Below are 23,258 nucleotides of genomic sequence, written 5' to 3' on the forward strand. Positions count from 1 at the left end.
ACCCCTCCGCGGCGCTGCGGGCGGCCGCCTTTGCCCACCTTCAGCCAGGTCTGCCCTCCTTCAGCCGCCTGGGGAGGGAGCGAACTTGCGTGTCCGCAGGGCAACGGACCCCGGGGACCGCTCTGCCGAGGAATTCAGGCGGGGGTTATCTTTCAGGTTTTCTCCAGATTTTCATCGGTATGGGAGAAGAAAAAACCCACAACTGTTCAGTGAGCTTTTGTTTAGCTTCCTACAAGTTGCCTGCTGCTAATGGTTGATAATTACTTCTCTGTGTAATGTGGATTATTATTTTTTTTTCCGAATCAGACTTCCTGCCATCTATATAAAACACACAGACAGACACATACGTATTTTTCCTGGCCTGTTCTGAAGCTAGACATTTTTTAATGTATTTGAAAATTACAGGACATAGACCGTGCTAATATTTTACTAACACATTTAGAATGTGAATGGTTTACCAAGAGATGCAGACGAAACTGTTTTTCTGTAAAGGCTCAAAGCTTGAGCTAGTAATTTTTAAAGATTGGTGCATATCTTCTGCAAAAATATATGTCTAGTTGCTGTGATCGCTTAAGCAGTGTAATAAGGGCATAGATGCATAGAAATGATATCCTATTTAATAAATTCAAATGTGTGTAAATAATTACCATATAAACAGTAGTTAACAAAAAACTGAGCAAATCCTGAATTGGAGATATTTATGTTTATTATTAATACCAACTGTGGCCCTCAAGTTTATTTGCACAAAAATTAGGAAAAGCACAAAGGAACAGAAATCATCCTGAAAGATATTTGTTGTTAAGAGAAGGTTGGATGCAGTTGTCTTGTGAAGAGGTGAGGTGATGACTTAGGTATCACTTTGTCAAGGAAAATCAATTACTGTGCGCCAGAGGAGGGCCTGGCATTCCTTCTTCCATGCTGCCCATAATGCACATAGGTACGATGGGTGTAGAATGAATATTGTAGACAGGAGTTTTCTAATGGCTGGGAATTTCTGGCCAATTAAATCTGGAAGCCCCTATGAAGTTTGGGTATGGGGTTTTTTTCCAATACTGATCAAGTTGATACCTGAGTATTTCTTGTGAATTTTAAATTTTTTTTTTTCATTATTTGTGTAAATGTTGACTCAAAAATACGGGTAAGATACTTGTGGGTGCCCTGGTCTTTAAGGAAAAGATACATTTTAGTGATCTAATAGGCTACACAGAATATGTAATTTTGGGGGCTGTCTAGCTTGTGCACTGCTCTGTATGTATTTGCCAGCGATAGTTCTAAGAAAAATGTAGGGAACTCTTTTACTATTTTCAGTTCTTATTACAGTGCAAACAGACAAATATAAAGACATAGCCATGAGCTTCCTTTTCTGAATCATTTTTGTGACATTGGCAAACTGAAATCATACGATTTTTGCAGGCCTCACTCTCACACATTGGCTTGAAATGGAAAGTCTGAATATACAAGGAATTTGAGGTTTTTCTGTGTAAAGTAAAATTCAAAGTAAAAGTGCTTGTTTTTTCCTGGCATCTATCATTATAGCATGTATTTCTGATCTTACGTTGCAGAGTCTGTTGAATGGATTAATGTGTTACAAACCTGATGACCCAATTGAATATTTGGAAAACTGTTTGCAGAAAGTGAAAGAGCTTGGAGGGTCAGAAAAAGTGAAATGGGACACTTTTGTCAGCCCAGAAAAGAAGACCCTGCCTCCACTCAATGGAGGACAATCCAGGAGGTCTTTTTTCAGGAATGGTAATGTATTAAAGATAAAATGGTTGTATTTCTTGTACTGTGGGTGGTTTTACATCCACTACTGAATTATTTTATACTTCCTTCTATAGCAGATCATGCCTCATTCTGATTTTCCTTAGGCAAAGGACCCAAGGATTCTGTTTCCTTGCGTTTTGGCATTTGTTTTTTTCCTCCCGTAGTGGATGCTGTGCAGGAGAGGAAATTGTGATCATCCTAATGATTTACTGTGTAAATTTTTAACACATTGGTGGAGAGATTTCTCATATCCTACCTAAAACATTTGCCAAGATAGGGGCAAAGCTGATGCAGTACACTTGGCTTATATTTTTAGTTGATCCTTATGGATGATGTACATACTAATTTCAATGCAGTTACACTAGGTTGTTTTTCTAGTTTATGTGATAATTTACTAAGTACAATGTAAATTATAAACTCTTAGAAAAAGGTGCATCTCATAAAATCTAAGCGCATGTCATACCAATACTTGTAATTATTTTATTTGTAATGTTATCAGAGAGTAATTAGCTCATCTTTCAGTTGCTATAGTTATTCTTCCTTGCCATCCAGCATTTCATTAAACTAATTAGCAAGAATACTATCTCTATGTCTGTGTACACCACGTATCACCAAAAGAGTTCTACTTAATAGTGCAGGTTATCTGCACAATGCAGCTCTTTTCTTCTCAAAGGCCACTGCCAAACTCTGGATGCTATGGGCAGATTTTCACAGAAAAGCTGACGTGCTTGTAAAGAAACACCAAAGAAAACTGACTCCTAGTGGTTCCAATTTAATAGATCAGCTAAATAGAGGCAAGGAATATTTAATATAGTAACAGAAAGGACATTGTAAAATTAGGAGATATTTATACTTTGTTTATTATACTTATTTAAACCAGTGTGCACAATAGATTTTGAGTTTTCTGTGTATTTCCACAATTCCCAGTTTATCTTACTATTTTACAGTGATGCCTGATAATTCTAACTTCCCATACCGACGGTATGACCGACTCCCTCCAATCCAACAGTTTTCGATAGAAAGTGACACCGACCTCTCTGAAACTGCTGAGCTAATTGAGGAGTACGATGTATTTGATCCTGCAAGACCTCGACCAAAAATTATCCTTGTCATAGGTATGAAGGCAGAGTAATTTTGACAAGGTTTTATCTTTGTTACTTTGCCTTTTTATTTGTACTGCAAATACGTTGAATGGCTATAGGTATTTAAATACATTTTTTCCATCTGCCGTAGCAAGTGGTGCAGCCCAATTAGAGTGTATCAGAAAGTGAAATTGTTAGTCCTGAGGATATAGCATCCCAACTGTAAGCATTTTAGGGGTTACAGTGAGCACCTATGGTCATGTTCTGCAGACTGGTTGCCTGTTAGCAGCTGGAGAGCTCATGGTTTGCTTATAGAGCACATCTGCCAGTTTGATTTAATCTAAACCAAACCTGGCTCATGCATTTCAAGACAGCTCCACCATGTGAACCAAAGTGCTCTTCCAAAGTGTGCTCTGAATCTGAACTAAAAGGCTATCGTAGATTTACTCAAAGCTGCTCACAAAAAAGGATATTTAAAAATATTTGGTAAGCCAGCTCAAAAAGGTGATAGGGAACTGTTGTCCTCTATATTTAGAACCTTGAAAACTGATCAGTATGTCCAGCTGGAGTGAACGTACATAGTCACTAGTCCATTGCATTGGTAAATTAATCCCTAGATCTATTTAGCAAATGAATCCTGTACCAACTTCAGGGAGAGTGAGCAATTAGTTAGCATTAGTTAATTGTGCTCTCTCCCCAAGTTCTCTCCTGTGTGCTGTTTAGTGTCCTTTCTAAGCAACTTTCCAGTCTCAGACAAGCATACTGTTTATTAAGAAATAGCTACAGTTGAAGCCTAAATCAATGTTTTATTCTGTTTCTGAATTTAAGTTCTTTGAATTGGGTTCCTTGTCATCTGGGATAGTGTCTTTTGAAATTTTACCACCAGGCCTAATTCTCTGATTCTCTGGACTTTTTAAATAGGTACAGCACAGGAGCCAGGTGATGGAGAATCACATTTTAAGTCTATAAAGCCTTATTCATATTAAAGAGAGATATTGCTTCCATAACAGAGAATAGTATGTAGTATGGTAAAAGAGAATAGAAACATCTTGTCTGTATTATAGAGTGGAATCTCTAAGAACAGCATGTCCTCTAGGCTCTGCAACTAGCAGTTCTCGGAAATGTGGTATTGGAATATATTAAAAACAGAAAACCAGGCATTTTTCTAAATTTTTGTGGTATGCCAAAAGAATTGCGTAGGCATTTGAATTTTCTTAATCTTTTGTTTCAGAATTACAAATCTCAACATGCAAATCTCTCCAGGCACCTTTGAACTATAAAGCTTGCGTTAGATGGAGAAATAATATATGCCTTTCATCTTAATTAATTAGCTAACCTTCCATTTCATAAAGGAGAAAAACTGGCTCCTTTTCAGTGACCACAGAAGGCTCTTAATGCATTGAAATCCATGTAGCTCTATTGCAGCAGAGTGATGAATGAAGGTTTGATCTACGTGAGATAAAGAGGGATCGGCTTTTACCTCTGGAACTGAGTGCAGGGGTATTTGAAGTGAAATCCTTGAATGCCTGCATATAGTGAACAGACCATGGATTTTACAGAGCTTTTCTTTTGCCCCATTTATGTAGGGAACATTGTAAACATTCCGCAAAGGCTATTTCGGGTTCGTTTTCCAAGTGAGTTTCTCTGAATCTGTCTGTTACAGCGTGATGTGATAGAAACACAATACTATATGTAGCTTAGCAGCTATTGTCCAATTTTGTACAGTATCAAGAAAATTTCTCCCAAATTCAACTTTCTATTGAGAAAGCACATGAAAACACACACTGGAAAGAATAAAAGAATAACTAAGATACTGAATGAAAGAGAGAAAATGAAAAAAAGTGTACTATTAATTTCAAAGGACAAATATTGTACACAAAAAATGTGTTGCATGTTTTTCAGTTTGCGTAAAATGCCAGTGACAACTTCCCTTAAGCAAGGTATTTATGTCTAACTAGTGCTAGCTAACCATACTGCCTAGCTCAGATGGTAGTGGTCCCATTCATTGCTGGGGACTGAAATGAACAGAAGTTAAAGACCTGTCTTCTGCTTCACGTATTAGGCGAACTTTTCTTTAATAATGCATTAGCCCAAGACCTTTTTAATGCTTCCATAAAGGTTTTTACAACTTCTTTGCTTTGTGAAATCTGTCACCCTTACAATGAACGAGATAGTTCCAAGGCAAAAGAGAATCCACTTATAAAGGTGAGGGTTTTGTTCTTTTTCTGTGTTTGCAGAAAAGTCTGCTGATTAAATGTAAAGCTAAAAGCTGCAAAGTGAGTATGTGATTGGATTTTAGAAAAATCAGATGGAACCAGCCAGGATGGCACCCATCTGAATCACTGGAAAATTAAGTTTCTAAGGCATTATAACACTAGGAAACTAGATTGTGTTTAAAAATATGCTTCCTAACATATTTTGACAAACACACTTTTACTGTTGATACAGCCTGAATACAAAGATCCTAAAAAATGAATTACCTGGTGTCATTAGCCCCATAGTTCAGTAGTTCAGTTCAGTTCAGTATGTTTTAAACTGCACTTGATTAAAAATATTAGTTAATATTAAAAGAACATGTTTTTCTTTTATAATCAAAGTTTAATGGGTAGATCAAAGGCAGTGCTGTCAGCCGGCAGCTGGCCCGTTGATTTGTTAAATCCAGTTCACAGTTAGGTTTTGAAATCATAAGTTGTTTCAGAAATCTTATTATTACATGAATTTATTTTGAATTTACAGCAATATAAGCAAAATTGAAATTTTGAACTTCCATTGACAAAACTACATTAAAACAACTGCTTTAATAAAACTTTTTGGGCATACAAATCTTCACTTGAAACCAGTTAGCAAACATAATTTTAGATGCAACAAATGTTCCCTAGTCTAGACATCTTCTAAGAAATATGTAAAAGAATCACTCTTTTCTTGAATAATGTATAATCTCAGAATAAGTGAAAAAAATGGAAAAGTGATTTGATTTTCCTTTCTTGTGAACATTTTGCCAGTATGATTTATCAAAGAGTCAGGAATGAATACACAGTTCAATAAATTATAATGATTTGCTGTGGGAAGTAATTTTGTCCTGTCACTTTTCTCTTATTTTATTACCTGAATGTTTCCCCTTAGATTGTAAATGGATAATCCCAGCTTGCTATAAAGGGATATTTTTGGATCGAGAAAAACAAAATGTATGAGACGTTTATGAACATTAAAGCAAATACTTCATTAGTTTTTTTCTGCTTGCAATTCAAATTGAAAGAAGTGTCAAACTACACTTTTTGGTGGTGTTTTTTTTTTCTGCTTCTCTTTAATGGCAAAGCAAAGCTCTCCCTGGCAGGAGTCTAAAGTCTATCTACTTGGTTTCAAAAAGTTTTGTTCAGCTATTTTATGGATTTGCGGAGACTGATGTTTTTTCAAGTAACAGTTCTGTTTTTCTGGCATCTTTTGTATCTCTGCTGGAATGTGGATACTATTTTCCTTGTTGTCAAATTCTGTGTTTCTAATTTTCTAAGTTACCTATGTATGTTTTGCATCTTTATTGTTTCTGGGGTGCAACATAGTCTGTTTCAAACTTGTCTTGAGTCTCCAAGAAATAAACTGAATTTCTTTCCTTGGAAGTTTTGTATCTGCAGGAATTAAGCACAGCATTGGCTCCAGTATGTTTTATAAACCCTTTGCTCCGCAAAGCACAGTCACAACCTACCACTGCCTTTTTCCAGTAGCTAGGATTATTGCTAGTAAATAAAGCCACATAAATTCATAGTAATGCTACACATACATATAAATACATACATATATAAGATACATTATTTATGTGTTATGCTCATTACACTGCAGTGTATGGCTTTACATAGAGAGAGTGTTGCTTATGGAAATCTTTACACAGAGTGAACAGACATTCCAGTAACGAGTAATAATCCAATTCATTCACCTGGCAAAATCTGCTCCATACAAACCGGCAGCAATCATCGAACAATTTGCTGCACTTCTTTGTGCTGTTGTTTTCATCTACATAAGAAAAGAAGACACTGGGAATCAGTTACTCCAAACCTACTATCATTCCAGATTACCAGGAGCCTGTAATAAACTGTAAACTACATGGAATTATCTTGTTTGAACATTTGTATCAGGTATGTTTTTGATACAGGAATGAAACCCAATGTAAGGTTTAGTGAAATGCATTTGTCATGGGGAAAGCTGAGCGTGCCATCAAAGGGAGCAGGGAGCGCCAAAGCAGAATTGCTTTGTAGCCACTTTAGTGGAGGAGATGATTCCTGGTATATCAGATGCTTGCATATCTATAAAAGGGAAACAGACCTTATTCTAATGAAGAGGATGGCTAAGATGTCTATGAAAGAAAGAGTTCAAGCTGAAAAAACTAAGCTCATCTAGATCACCTAGAAGAACTGAAATTGAAGAATAGCTGTAAAACCTAGCAAAATCTGCTGAAAGAAGAGAGAAAGCATGTGTCTTTTAGGAGAGAAACAGCAAGTGAACTTAAATGAGGGAAAACTATTTTTCAGTTGTAATATTACTGTACAGAGATAAGATACAGTTTTTCTTTCCTTTTCTTGCGTGTTATATGAACATCTGTAGCTGTATTGACAAGTTAGATGTTATAGATAAATGCTTGTATTTGCATGTATCTTAACCTGGCTTGATTTAAACGTTATTTAAACTATTTGGATAATGATAAACCCTTTTTTTTTTCCCAAGGGTATAACTAAACTGTGGGCAGGGTATGGGAACACCTTAACAATATGCAAGTTTCCCTGTGCATTCTCTTCAAGTGGGACCCGATCTGAGTTACAAAGGCCAAGTGGAGAGTTACCATCACAGCATCAGGGGTACAGAAGAGTTCCTAGTGACTACTGGTGACACTGAAAGCTCTCTGACATCTAATATTGGGGCACAGGTTTGAACCTGGTTACCCAGAGTGTGTCATAGCCATATATCAAGAAATATTGTAAAGCTTATCCTGCAGCCGAATCTGTATTAATTATACAAATGCCTAAAAGCTATTTATGGGAATAATACAGGTAATATAAGAAAGAGTTATATGATTACTAGCAAGAAGCTTATTGTATTCATATTTACTTTCATTGCAGTGCTGTATTTTTTAAAGTTCATAGAAAACGTATTTTATATTTTTAATAAATCTTAATTCTTTGTCTGTTGAAATAAAATTCAATGGCCTCGCACACAATTCCTCAAAATATAGCTACTTAGTGTTGGGAATTAATATTAAAAAATTTGCTTTGGTTTTGCTTTGTTATGCTATTCAGTAACATACACTTTTCTATATATAAACAGCTTTTTTATCAAAACAATTCCCTATTTTTACGTACTGAATTCCAGTTTCTCTGTTCTTCACATCATAATGTGTCTTTTTATTTCAGACATAGTCTGATTTTTTTTACATGCATTCTTGCTTCTGCTGTCCAGCTGACCTTCACTTCAGCATTCCCTGCTATGTAATGTGGCTGCATTCTGTGATTTTGATACCTATTCTGCCTGTGCTATATTGAAGGGTCTCTTTATTCTTCAAGTTGTCCAGCAAGCTGAACCTATCAAATTACTTCTTTATCAGATACTTCAAACATCAATACCAGAAGCATGTGTGGTTCAATAAAAGGCCTTGTACCAAATTGCTATGGAAACATCACAGCTAATTATTTAATATTTTTCTGTATTTTAAAATTAGAAAACCTCACAAACTCATGCAGGCATATTTAGGAGCAGATTTTAGTTCCACTTCATGATTAGTCCATTGATTTAATTGGCTTATTTAGCCAAGTATGATTCTTTCTGACATGAATATGCTTCAGACTATCTGGCTCTATCTTTGGATTCACAGAGCTCAAGAAAGGACCAGTTCATTTGTCTGTTCCTCTACTACAAATCAAGAAAAAATCCTTTCCACGAACAGCTTTAGAATGAGGTCAAGCCTAAAAGAGTGTGTTTATTTTGAATTCGCAAGTGGATTTGTATTCTTTTTTTTACTTCATTTTACAAGCTGTTACCTTTATGATCAGGTAGATGAGACCTGTTTCTAATGGCTGGTAACAAGTCACGCAACTGCAAGATTTGCCCTAATAATAGTTAGAAAATTGGTGCCGATAGCAAAGATTTCACATGTGATTGGGTACTTCAGATGAAAGGTTAATGTAACGTTTTGCTTATAATTAACAATAGGTGGCCCAGGAAGTGGTAAAGGAACACAGAGTCTGAAAATAGCAGAACGTTATGGATTTAACTACATATCAGTTGGTGAATTGTTAAGAAAGAAGATCCACAGCACAAGCAGCAACAGAAAATGGAGTCTAATTGCCAAAATAATTACTACTGGAGAACTGGCACCTCAGGTACAGTTTATCCTGTGTTAATACTTACTTTCAAAGGATTTGTGCATGCAGTATTAATGTGCACCATCAAGAAAACCTTTACAATATAAATAAATAACTTCTTTTCTCTGTGAAAGGAAACAACCATAACTGAGATAAAGCAGAGATTAATGCAGATCCCTGATGAAGAGGGTATAGTGATTGATGGATTTCCCAGAGATGTTGCCCAGGCAATCTCCTTTGAGGACCAAGTAAGAGATTGTTTTTATTCTTAAAATAACTTACACATCTCTACAACAGTTAAGCTTCTTGAAATCATCAGTCAGATTTCAAGATAGACTAGATGTTATTTCTAACTGAGCATTGCTCTTTAAATCTTTGCAAGTACATAATTACAGATGAATGAAAGGTTATTCTTTCGGTTTACGTATATTGCATCCTGTTTGAAGACAGAATATTTTGTAAAAAGACAATGTGATAATGTAGCCAATAATCCAAGCCTCTTGTCTCAGTAATGAAAATCCTGTCAAGATGAAGAAGAAAATAACATCAAATCTAACAATTAATATTTTTTGTATCTTAATGATTTAGAAAGGGGGAACACATTTCCATATCTATTTGTTCAATTTAATATACATTAAGAGAAACATACTTAAATCAATGCATATCTTCACAAAGCTTTTAATGTCAAGTTTATTACAGTGCATTGAAAAGACTGGAATAAAACAAGGGTTAAAACTACCCATGTTTTGCAACTTTTTGTAAACCAGAAATGATGCTCTTTTCTTAGAAATATGGGTAATTTTGGTTATTCTAAACTACAATTCTAAGGTTTAGACAGCTAAAACTGTATTCCCGAGTTTTATTCACATGTTGTTTTCATGTGTGTATTTTAAACTAATCTAAAAATACTTAAATTCAGTGGAAAAACGAACAGCTTATGTAATTTTCTGATCAAGCGCTGTTAACATAACAGTTATGGTCACAAGTAAAGGTTGCAGTTTCAGTGCCAGCTTTCTAGAGCGCTCTTCATACAGTGGGTTTCAAAGTCCTTCACAATTGCTGGTGTACTGTACTTTAAATTCTAAGTGGCATTGCCAAGACAGAAGTAACAAAAGAAAGCAGCTAATGAGGCATGTCATTAGTGTGCTTTTGTAAGGTATAATTCTGGGCAAAATTTAGAAGCCTGAATTGAGGAAATTAAAGGAAACGGACAAAATAGGTATTACAGAAAATAAGCAATGACTGCCAGCTCTATCTCCTTATAATTAACAAAAGAGAAGATTTAATATTTCATAAATGAAACAGCAGAAATTTAGGCTTAATGGTCATTTCCTTGCCTCATTTTTTCGTCCAGTATATTGTATAATACTGTGACTTAAGTGCATTTCTTGGGGCTATAATTTTGTGCTATTGTTGTGTTTGATGAAAGAATGGGGGATGTGAAATTGGAAGAACTGACAGGAGTTTAATTAAGTGCTTTGAGTTATCCTAGGGTCAGATCCTCTTTTTACAAAGGAAAACTGGTTAAACAACACTTGAGCACCCATCATAGGGTCTGGTAGTAATACCACTAAGAAGTGGAGTCCAGGAGGTAATAGAAAAAGCTCGGGCAGCACTGTGCTGTAGAAGGGGAGAAAGATGGACACTATGTTTCATATATGTTTGAACCCTCCCTTTGCACCATTCTATATGCTTTTATAGTATTCCCTCATTTAACTTGAAATATTCCCCTCTGCCAGCCTAGTTAGCTCATGTTGACTATAGAAAACTACATGGAAAAAAGACTGATAGAATGACAAATGATAGAAATCCTAACTGGCTCCCTTTTAGTATGTGCTATTGCTTCAAGGATGCTGTAGATTGTTTTGGGGTTTTTTTTAGAGAAAAGAGAGGATGTATTTAGTCATTTTAGACCTGACTATATTCTCAGAGAGTTCCTTCATTTTCAGTCTAATGCTATTTGCTAAATCATACTCCTCAAGGCCTGATTCTGCCTGAAAGATAGATGGCTATCTGAGTCACTTAGAAAATCCCAGAGCACTTGATATAGGGCCACCTTTCAATCTTATCTGTTCTAAAATAAATATAGGAAAGGAAAGAAGGAATCATAGGGCTTTTATAGGAGCATAGGAAAGAAAATTTGGTCTGTTTAGGCTCTCCTTTTTTCACCTTTCTTTGCAACTGACCTCTTATATGGGCATATCTAAGGCCATGGAAATAAATGTACAAAGGATGTACATATTTCAACATACAACATCTGTTTAATCCAGCAGGATGTATTTGGTGTCTTATCTTTGATTTACATTTTCAAGAAATAAAATATACTTGTTATTTCTTTAAAATTCTCTGTTTAGTAAGCCATAATGCTACACACATAAGTAGGAAGGTCTTGTGGTAAGGAAAGGCGACTATCAGCAGATGTGGTACCCATCTTCCTTCACAGGATGAGGCTGACAGTAATCCATGGCATGTCAGGTTATTTACATTAAACATGCTAACATTTTTAAGGCACTCAGAGATTCCTCAATGGGAAGTGCAATTGAGTTGTGGAGAATTCAGTAATTAACTGTTGTGATAATTTGTGTAGGTCTGCAATTAAAGACGCTACAGGTGTTTTCCACAGCTTAGAAATGTTATAACTTTCTTGGTAGCAGTGTGTAGAACAGAACAGAACTGTTCCCATTAGCCAAAAGTGACAAGATGAGAACTGATTAAAAGAAAGTTTTGATTAAACAGTAAGACTTTATAATTAGAAGACATAATAAGCACTGAATATCCTTCTGAAGAAAATGGTGAAATCCCACAAAATGCAAATAATCAAATCACATTAGTCTGTAATACATATGCCTTATTCTTACAAAGACATCCCCTGTAGAACACTGAGATCTGTTGATAAAAAGTTCTGAGTAAGAACTAATTCCTATTGTTATCACCGATTTTGTCATAGGTGAATACTTCTTCTTAGAGATGGTCCCTTTGAAACCATTGCATGCTTATGTACCTGAAAACAGCAGAAAAGGTTGTATGACACAAGCCATTGTAAAGGTTGCATTTAGGGGAACTGCCAAAAGATGCTTAAAGTAGGAGTTCCTTTTTATTTAACTGTTTTCCCTCATTCATGATTCCTTCACAACTGTTAATTGTTTTGATTACAAGGGTGCTAAAATGCAATTGTGTGCTTTCAAACAGTGAATTTACATTATTTTTTGTTCCATAAAGCAGCTAGAAAACTTTTGGATTTTATGATGTAAATTAAAATAATGATGGGAAGTTTGTATAAGGGTAAATAGAATATGCTGGCTTTCTCAGTTCTTTTAGCCATATAGGATATAGAGTAGATGCCAATGGGAGGAATGAGCAGCAGAAACAAGGGTGACTGTTCATTTATCCTTTGTCATTTGAATATGTTGGAATGCATATTCATCTGTAATCCCATGGAAGCTTAAAATAAGCAAAGAAGCATTCATTTTAAAAGTGGTGTTTTCCACTGTATAGCCTTTCTCCTTTGCCATTGTTTACACAGACAGAAACAAACTCCAAGAATATATGTAGTAATACTGAAAATAAATTGTGGGGGGAGAATGTGAAGGACAAGTTATTATTAAACTGCATGGAAATAGAGACAAGTAATACAGGATATTGAGAGAGTAGGTAAGGCTGGAACAGAGACTGAACAAATGTGAGGAAAATAGGATGTTTAGAAACAAAACAGGCTACAAAAACCTAACATCATTATAGTTCAAGAAAGCATGTCTGGTCTTTATTGATCATAAGAAGTCCATATTGTTTTGTTACCCGTACACTGTTCCTCTTTATGGAGCATGATGCAGTGGGGTCAAGAAAGTATCTGGACCCAATGTCACATAAAGGGCGAGGAAGTCAAAACTTGAACTAGTTGTGAGCTGGCCACAGTGGTCAGTGAAAGGTGGACCAGGAGAGAGCCTGTGCGGTTTTTGGTCTAAGCCACGCCATCTCCCCTTTCTCCACTAGTGCTTGTTGTGGAAAGTAGGTGATGAACAACTGAAAGGCAAGGCACAAAGGGCATAAAATCTGTCTTGCTCCTGAACACTAGCTCTGTAGTTCCCTGAATGCTGTTTACTGGACCTTTTTGTATATATTATTACATGGCATTCACCAGTAAGAACTGTGCCGAGTTATTGTAAAGATAAACTAATTTATATCGGAAATGGTTCACCATATTAGTAGTGGAAAAGGAAAAGGTCAGCTAAGGTGCATGGTTTCTCTTGCAAGCATGTGTAAAATCTAACTGTGCTGTGTTTGCAGACATCTTTAATGCAATAAATTATTTATGCTAAAGTAATTCCTTCATTTTATGGCTCACATAGCTGTTACTGAGACTTGACACTATTTGAGCTTTGATGATCTCTTCATTTTGTGAAAAAATCAAATGGATACATGTGTGTCTGAACTCTAGTTACAGTACCTGTCCTGCATAATGTTCTAGTATAGAAGTACACAATGTTAATGAATTCTTGTTGAACTCTGCTTGTAATTGCTCTTGGTATTACCAGCACATTTTTATCCCTTTGAGTAACCCAGAAGCTAAACTTTTCTCTGGGAAAAAATGTTATTTTTAGTAAATGAGTCAAAGCAAACCAACTTATGCCAGCATTCCCAAACATAGGTATAGCTAAAAGATGACGATTTCTTCCTTATTATGTTTCCAGACTCTCATCTGGACAGTAAGTTCTGAATGTGTTGCTAGGCAGAATTGTATTAAAACACATTGCATCTCAATGACTAAAGTGCCTGAGATAAAGCAGTGTATCATTTGCAACACTCACAGTATTTCTGTCTCTGCTCAGGTCTAGAAACCAGAAGTAACAAACACTGCTTCCAAGCAATAATGTCAATCTGGAATAAGTGGATTAAAAAGCACTTTACACATCTGAGGAATTTTACATTTGAATTAAAGCTTTTTTCCCCTCTCCTTTATTGAGTTTTGTTAATACCGCTGTTCCTATCTATTGAGCAAGATAGAAGTCTTTAAGATGGCATCAGTGATGTTTTCAGATTTTCAGCAGTGCTTGCCACCCAGCAGCAACTTTGCCATTCTGGTCATTTACTTACACCAACTTCATTTCTAAATGGTCATTGCAGACTCATTGCAGCCTGTGAGAACTCATAGCCATGAGCACTGCAGTTTTCTCTGAGTTTCTCTCAGTTTTCTTTGGTAACTTCTTATCTGCATTGAACTAAAGCCTGTATTTTTCTCACTGAAAACTGAATACCTGACATATAACCTCTCATTGGAAGTTTTGGATTGTTGCCAAATCCTGGCTCTCCCATTTCTTAATTCCAGAAAGCAGAGTCAATACTGCCAACACTTTTGATAAGGGTACTTTCAATAAAGCCCTGAAGTCATGTGACTATGAGAATCTCAGCTCTCACTTTAAACGAAGGTTCCAAGCAGTCATGGTTGTGGAGAAGAAATGAAAACATGATTTTAATGTCTTAAAAGCAAGTAGAACTTCCAGTTTATATATTTGTTTTAAATATATGATAATTTCTGGATTTTTATAATTTTGAAATCCTTCTGTGTAGTAGCACAGATTTAATATTGATTTATTTAGCCCTTCAGTTTGAGCCTAGGCATAAAGCTATCATAAACCACAAATTTCTAAGGTATCCATGATCTCTGCTGAGTGCAAATAGTAGAAAGGCGTTTAGATTCCAAGCACACATTTGAAAATGCCAAGGAGAAAATGGTTTATTTACCGTTAACCTGTCAGCTTGAAATTCAGCAAGTCACCTACAGTACCAGCATGCTCAAGCATGCTAAATATCTTCCTCTCTAGTAACACATTCCAGTAATGACATGCCTCTGACTTCTGTATTGAACTCAAATGACTTGTGAAGAAGAAACTGCCGTTTGACTTTGTGTGTAATCTCTCACATGGCAATAAGTTTTTACCCTTCCCAGGAGAAACAATTTCTCACTTCAGTATTTTCCAGTTAATTTCAGTTACTGCTTTGGTTTGGGTGTTTTTTTTCCCACTTTCAGTCATTCATGCATAACTTTCCTTCTGATTTCAGTAATTCCCTCACCAACATTAACTTTGTTAGTTTCAATAGAATAAGTACAGATGAAATTTGCTTAAAATATATTAATTTTAAATTTTGTTAATAGTGAAATGAAATGTGGAACAGATATTAGAATTAATGAATATTCATGACTGAATATAATTTAATTCCTTGATAAAACAGAAGGACTATTTTTGTAGAAATTATCCTAAAAATATTTTTGTGTTATATGGCCTGGGTGACAAGACTATATTTGAAGAAGTAAAATATTAATTTAAATAATAAACAGACTGGGAAAAACTGACTTGTCCTCTCACAGCCTCACAGGCTAAGGACAGCTGTAATATTCCTCGAAGTCCGCAGTCCCCTGAAAATTTGACATAGGTGTTTGTGGCCAGCTGACCTGTGGCGTTCCAACTGCCAAGCTCATGCTCTACAGAGAGCTTCTCATAGAAAACCTGCTCTGTTACTGGCCAAGAGTGTGGACTGCAGAACAACTAGGAAAACGAATGCAACCTTTCTGTGAATCTTCTTAAGGGGAAAGGATCTGTTCTTTGCAATAGATTTTTGTTCTGGTAAAGGTATGTTTTCTATATCATGGCCTATGTGTCTCCTTCATTTCATTCCCTCCTCAACTTCTTATCTCCCTTCTCCCAAATCTCCACTTCATTGTTGCAGGCTGATAAGCCTCAGGTACAGTCCCCTACTGGATATATGTACCTATCATCTGTATGAGGAGTGGGAGGGCTAGCACATCAGCAGTCTGCATTGCTGTGGTTCCTCTCCTTCATTCTCTTTGGCCCTGTGAGTTTTACATTCCTTTCTTAAAACTAAGCCTGAGGAGGAAGCCTGTGGAATGGTCTTACCATTGTCTGTCTTCTCACCTGGAAGCTAGAGCACTCTCCTGGGAAAGGCAAGCAGTGGCTTAATTTTCTGCTGGGCAAGACACCCCAGACCTCAGGTTTCCTCTTTTTCTGGGCAAGGACTCTTCTCTGCTAGCCAAATTAGCCAAAGGAGAGCTCATCCATTGCTGATCCTTAATCCTCAGGAGAGGACCTGATGTTCTGAATTCAGAGTGGATAGAGGTGCCTGCTGAGCAGTTCTGAACCAGAGGTTTGCTTAGACCTTTGTAGCATTAGCATTAGTGTTTACAGATGGGGATTCCTATCAACTAGGTACCCTACAGAGGTGAAAACCTGAATCAGTTCTCCCTAAAGACACTGGCCTCTCTCAGTCAATTATTAAGGGCCTAATTATGTAGTCTGGGCAATTTGCTGGAAGTTATTTCTTGGACAGTGTAAATACAGTTCAAAAGCAGTTACCAGAAAAAATTCTATCAGTAGGATTCATTCTTTGACAACACGATTCATGATTTTGCTTTTCTAAAACAATAAAAAACTATGCAGTCTAGTAACCCAGTCGAGATGGAACTGTAAAAAGCAGATCAGTAACTACAAGGGAGAGCACCCATACAATGGACATAAACTAGCTTGCCAGTAACCTTTGCCAATTAGAATAAAATGCACTGTTAAATTAATGACAATTGTTCATGAGCTGTCAGTTAAGTTTTCTCAGGAGTTTCTAGTAGAACATACCATGAACTAAAAACAGAGCATTTTCATCTTTTGCCTAATGAGGAATAATGAGAGACAGTGTAAGCATCTAATTTCTAGCCAACAACCACACTACTGGCACTAACAAGAAAAGATGTTGAAAATATCCCAAGAGAGAAGAGAGCATCTTTCCACTTATACTGCTACTGCTTTATGTCAATAACACCAGCGACTTGCGTGGAATTACTCTCCATTTACTCCTTGTTCCAGTTTAGGAAGGAGATTCAGACCTAAAGAGAGGATTTACTTACTAGTAAATACTGTTTTAAAAAATGAGAGGATGTACCCCCCAGCTTTATTGTGAGTTGATGCCATACACTCTTTGTCTCATTTAAAATTCAGAAGGTTGTGAATAACTGGAAACCTGTCAGTTGCCATAGGCAAAGATTCAGCCTTCTGCTGAGTTCCAGTCAGTAAGTAGTCAAATTCACTTCCCTGAACCCCACAGTCCTTCCTCACATGCATTTCTGGACATGAATAAGACCCTCTGCCTTCAGCACAAGATGAGAGTGCTATGGGAAATTAGCATGAAGGAATCTAGTTCTTCTGTCTGTGCTGGTTCTGTACACCTTTTCTGCAAGCTGAATCTCAGAATAAAACTTATTCCCTAGTCATAAAACTCAACAACAGTTAGTTCTGAGTTTGAAAAATAGGTTTGTTTTCAAATGAGTCATAAAAAAGACTTTTCCTTTGTTAGAAAAAAAGCAATTTGTACTCATAGTTATATAGGAGAACTAGACATGTTTCTAGAGAAGTAATCCCAGAGTCCGTATGTTCACACTAGCCTGTTACATACCAACTTATTTTTAAGCATTATAAGTATTTATAAGCATGTCTTGCAGGCAGGTGCAGTTAAGGTAAGTAGAAGCAGAGTGGTTCATGAAAAGAAGAGTGAAATATCCATACATTTCAAGGGTTTACCTGAAGGTTGTAAATGCATGTAGGAGAAATACATTAAGCACTATTAGGTCTGTATACCTATGGATATAGAAGAGATGTTACCCTTTTGTGCATCTAAAACAAGCAGAGGCTTGTGGTTATTAAATGGTTTTCAGCTACTTTCTGATGATAAAGATGCATATTCTGCAGGTAGAAGATGAATTCATAGAGACATCACATAATCAGAATCTGCTTTGTATTCCTACCTCAAATATGCTTGAATTACTTTTTTTTTTTTTCCACTTCCAAAAACCTTTTAGACAATACTTCATTTGAAACTAGGCTTCTTGAACTCAGCATTTTAAACCATTGTTTTCATTGACATTTGATTTCTGTGAGTCAAATGTATTTCAAATTACAAAAGCCAGAGTATCAAAAAAAATAGCTTTAGTACGTGGGATTCTCATACTGTCTTTTGTATTGTTGCTGTTCCTAGTCAAAAAATTAAGAACAACAGTACTCAGCTCCTATAGAGAACTTTCCATTTGAAAAAGCAATAGGAAATAATTAAAAGCTAATTAATTAATTTTCCACAGTAATTACTGCGTTATACCTCATTATTAACTTCATTTTACAATGAGGAAAAAAAAAATGGGCCCAGGGGATGCTTTCCCATTTTCTTAAAAAGGAACTGGCTTCTGAAGCCAGTGCAGTTTGTGGGAACTAAGCAGATGAGAACCTGCACACCTGATGGTGTCATGGTGGCATTCACATCCTTCCCTTGCTGTGGGGCTGCACTTACTCAGCCATAGTTTATTAACAGATTGACTGTGGAAAGCTGCACTTTCATGTTTGTGTGAAACAGGAGACCTTCCCTTTGTCTCCTTTCTGTTTTTCTTTTAGGACTAATAATTTAATGAGCAATCTATTTATTCTAATGACTCTTTGTAAGGTTTGATGATATATGTGAAATTATGTGATACACAAAAGCTTGTGTATCTCCTATATTCGAGAAGGTCTGGTATGACTTCACATACCTGAGTATGTGGTAGATGCTAGTCCTGAAGATGCTTGGGAGTGAGCGTTAAAAGTGAGGAGGCAGCCAGCTACAGCTTGGAGCGTCTAAAGATTTCTTACCATCATTCCTCACTATCGTTAGGATCCACAGAAATGGAAAGACTAAATAAAACTACTCGCTTGTATAAACTCCTTTTGTCCTTCACTTTATTAGATCCCTGATTTGCAGTTATAATTTCTGAGTCCCTGTGTAATGTATGTTAGGAAGCTCCAGTCAGCTGAATATCCACGCTGGAACTTGAGATGTCTCTCTGCTCAGTCCCCTGCAATGTGCATCAGCCATTCCATTCATGAGATAGTGCTCCATAACCTAAAAGGCTTTGAAATCTGTAGCATTTTCTTTCAGAATCTATCTGTGTCATACTTTGGATTTCTTTACTACTGTGTGCTCTTTAAATTCCTGAATTCTTCATTATGCTTCTACTGCTAATGAAGCAACCTTAATTTAACAGAGCTACTTTTAATAATGTCCATATTGCATGAAAGTCGAACACAGAAACTTACTTTCATAGCCTTTCATGTGAATAATTATATGCCTTACAGCTCTTATATGGTAGTAAAATTAACTAATTAATTCATCCCATGAAAGGACAGAATAACTCCATCAATATGTATTTAAAATAGTCTGAAAAGGGGAGGAAAATTACTCTCTTTTTGTCGACATTGAGGTACATGTGTTAGAGGTAGGAGAGAGCTTCTCTCCCACTGGCAGCTACTTTAAAAAAATAGATTACAAGATTAATTGTTTCAATCTAATAGATACTCATTAAAAATTACCAGAATTTGTATTTTGGGGGTTTGGTTTGTAGTTTGTGTCCTCATGTCTCCAATCATCTACAATGTAGCTTCATAGTGGCTGCTGGATTTCAAATACCACCTTACTTAAAAGTTTTTTAGATAGAAACCATACAACAATTTTCCTGCAGAATATGAGACAATTATATTTTGCTGGTTTTAAAGATTTTAATTTTAGCTAGGGAACTTTATAGTAATGTAAATTATGAACATAGTCTAGAGAAGGTTTCTGGAGTGACATAAAAATTTTTCATTAAACTTTTTCCTTAACATTTCAGGTGAAACAAATTGACTAAACTTCACATAAGATAAATAAGCCCCTCCTTAAGCCTACAAATTTCCTTAAAAAAAACCCAACAGAAAATTAATTACTTCATAAAGTTCCAACTTTTGCAATTGTAGCATATCTGAGCCTCACCTAATAACGGAATTGCTGAGTCCTCTAGTGCTGGGTAGTCAATTTAATCACAGACTTCTTGAATTTCTCTTTCCACAGATCTGTACCCCAGATTTGGTGGTGTTTCTGGCATGTTCCAGTCAAAGGCTGAAAGAAAGGTTACTGAAGCGTGCTGAACAGCAAGGGAGACCTGATGATAACCTGAAAGCCACTCAAAGACGACTAATGAATTTCAAGCAGAATGCTGTCCCACTGGTTAAATATTTCCAGGAAAAAGGGCTAATAATCACAGTAAGTCCTTTAGTATCTACCTCTGAAACGTTAATTGTTGTGGTTATACTTGGCGTCTTAGACCTTTTGCTTTAAGATAGGCTAGATGAATCGAATTATGGTTTAGGTATACACCATGGTTACTGAAAGCAAACTTTCGGTTTGCTGAGAGAGTATTTTCTGCAAAATGCAGTAACACAGAGCAAAATTCATGTGCGTGTAGATGACATGGTAAGCACCATGTCAGTTCTTTGCTGCAAGTATAATTTGCTTCACCAACTAGTTGCATACTCTTTGTTCAGAAATTATTTGCATGAAAGAAGAGCTTGCTTTGAAACACTGGTTGCTATTCTAGTGCCAGCAGTTTCATCCCTTGCAAATAGTTGTCTACTTTTTGGATGGTTGTCTTGAGAGGGGAGGAAAGCAGAAAAAAATTACATTCTAACAGAAAGCATATCTTCACAGTTGGATTAAATCAATACAGGTTCTTCAAGGAATAAATACATTTGGCTGATGACTGACTCCAGTAAATAAAAAGTCCTTAGATTATCTTATCATGGTTTAATATACCTTATTATTTGGTCTCCTACAAGCTTTAATGTTTCAGATAAAAATGTTGATGACAAGAAAATTACATTGTAAATACACCACTTGGATATCAGTAAGTATAGTGATTTCTGCAATATTTGGGAAAAGAGAGACTGTCTCTAAGCACATAACATACCAAAAGGTGCATTCATAAATAAAGCCAGAAGTACTTTATGGAAGTAGGGCTAGCAAGTACTGAGGTATTTAAGTGCTTAACTATGATGAATTCAAGGAACAGTTGACAATGGTTGAATTGACATGTTCTAAATTACAGACTGTGTCTGGCTGTAATAGCACACAGAACTTGGTGCCACATATGGTACCATGAGAGTACAGATGGCCTATTTTGTTTCTTTTGATAGCCTAAATAACCTAGGTAGCTCACGTTGGCACGTTCTCCTCACGGCAAGTGTGACTCATTCTATATGCTGGTCAGATTCATGATGGGCCAAAGCACCCGTAATTGCAAAGTCATCTAAGGATGTTGGTAGCCTTAATAATGCACTTCAACATCTTTCTGAATTTCAAAATGAAAATCCCAGGAAATTATTACATTGTTTTCTCCAGAGAGTATCTGTTCTGTTTGAGGATTTTGATTAACTCTGGAAGGATGAGAGGACTGGAATTCTTGGAAGTTGTTCTTCAGTATTGAGGAAGTGTGTATTTTGTGACATTTCTACAGCCTTTACAAGTGCTCCTCCTATAGAAAGCATACTTAGCTCTTCAGGGAGAATGTGCCTTTGTAGATAAAGCATGTGGGCATCTGGATAGAATTCCTTTTCTGTGATGAGACCTGTAAAACAGAAGATGTTTTTCCTATGGAGGTTTCATCTTCTACTTTTTCTTGTGAGTTCTAAAGATAATTTAAATTGCAATGTTCACCTTAGATACCTCTTTTCTTTTTGAAGAAAACGGATGTTTGTGATGGGTATTGAAATGGTAACATGGCATGTGAACATTATATTACTGTCCACTACAGGACAAGGAAACAGCATATGCAGAAAATACTGACTTGGCAATGTGTCAGAAAAGTCTTTAATATTAAACAAACCTGCAAGTTTTTAATTTATTCCTTATCTATATGGTATCTACTCAAAGTGTGTTGATATTTCACAGAGATCTAGAAATTACTCTAGATTTACATTGGTGTAGAGTGAAGAGAATTAGGCTTTGGGAGGGAGACTCTGTTTTCACCTGTCATTAGAACTGCTACAGTGCAGTTGCATTTCCCTTGTTGCAAAACCTGGATGCATTAGTAAAGCTAAGCCCTGAGAGTTAGATGCATGAGTAATTTCATGGCCAGTGGATAAAAGGATCCCTTTCTGTAGATGATAAGGAATATATACGGCAGACCTCATTTCCATAGGATTTAATTGCATATGGAAGATAACATTTTGCAGTTGCCTAAGGCAACTAAAGTGGTGGGGGATAAATGAGAAAAAGGAGTAGCTGGGAAAGGAGTAATAAGAAGAGATTAAGCATGCACACTCCAGAGCAAGTAAACAACTGAAAATTTCTACAAAAGGGCATTTTCTAAAACCACATAACCTTGAAACAGAAGAAACATATGTCAAGTCCACATAGAAAACTACGTACTACCAGAGCAAGTTGTAAATTTTAAACTAGTGTTTTCAAAAAATGGTTATTTTGTCACCATTTGTTCCTTTTCTTAGGAATTTATAGATCAGCATTATCTATAGAGTTTTGACATTCTTCTGACAACGTTATTTCTTTTCAAATGTTCGCTTTGTTGGAAACTCATTTGTCCAATGGGAAATCTAAGCAAATCTCTGCCAACTCCCTGTCCTGTTCCTTTAAGCAAACATCAATGGCAATAACAGATATTTTCTTACTCCAGAAGTCTTTGATCCCATTGTCTTCTTCGCTAATGAACTTGAGCTTTCTTTTGGTTTTGAAAAAAAAAAAATCTCATAATTTTTCATAGCCTTCCATCAGTGGAAAAGACAGTTTTCTTAGAAAGCCATAGGATCCAAGCAGCATTGCAGTCTTCATCACCACCTTCTCCTGGTGGAAGCCTTGTATCTTCAACTTGCCTTTACTAGTTATGTATCTGTATGATACACATGTAATATTAACACTTCTATATACATTTGATGCACTTGTGCATGCTATTTCCCCACGGAAGGAGGCAGCAAGAAAGAAAATCACATTCATCCTGCTGATTATAATGTTGAACCTGGTTGGCACTGAAATATTACGTGAATGAGAGCAGTGTAAGAACTAGAACAGCATAAAATGGAATTACACTGGCCTAATTCCTAGAGGAGCGAATCCTTGAGGCAAGGTCAGGCTAGGTCAGTGTTGATCAGGAAGAAAAAGAAGATTTACATTTTTCTTAAATCCCTACCTGCACCTTGTCACTGCTATTCAAAGCTCTAAATCT

General features: G+C 36.3%; 1 protein-coding gene across 1 annotated transcript in view; it reads left to right on the forward strand.

Moving 5' to 3' along the window:
• The first annotated feature begins 1,565 nt into the window (after nt 1–1,565).
• Nucleotides 1,566–23,258, forward strand: part of AK5 (adenylate kinase 5) — a 91,103-nt gene continuing 69,410 nt past the window's right edge. The window contains exons 1-5 of the mRNA XM_009700285.1: nt 1,566–1,749; nt 2,712–2,879; nt 9,039–9,208; nt 9,325–9,438; nt 20,096–20,287. Of these exons, the coding sequence (XP_009698587.1) occupies nt 1,581–1,749; nt 2,712–2,879; nt 9,039–9,208; nt 9,325–9,438; nt 20,096–20,287 (813 nt within the window). The 5' untranslated portion in view covers nt 1,566–1,580. The remainder of the gene's footprint in view (nt 1,750–2,711; nt 2,880–9,038; nt 9,209–9,324; nt 9,439–20,095; nt 20,288–23,258) is intronic.

Source organism: Cariama cristata, unplaced genomic scaffold (genome assembly GCF_000690535.1).
Source record: "Cariama cristata isolate BGI_N322 unplaced genomic scaffold, ASM69053v1 scaffold2585, whole genome shotgun sequence".
Classification (NCBI taxonomy): Eukaryota; Metazoa; Chordata; class Aves; order Cariamiformes; family Cariamidae; genus Cariama; species Cariama cristata.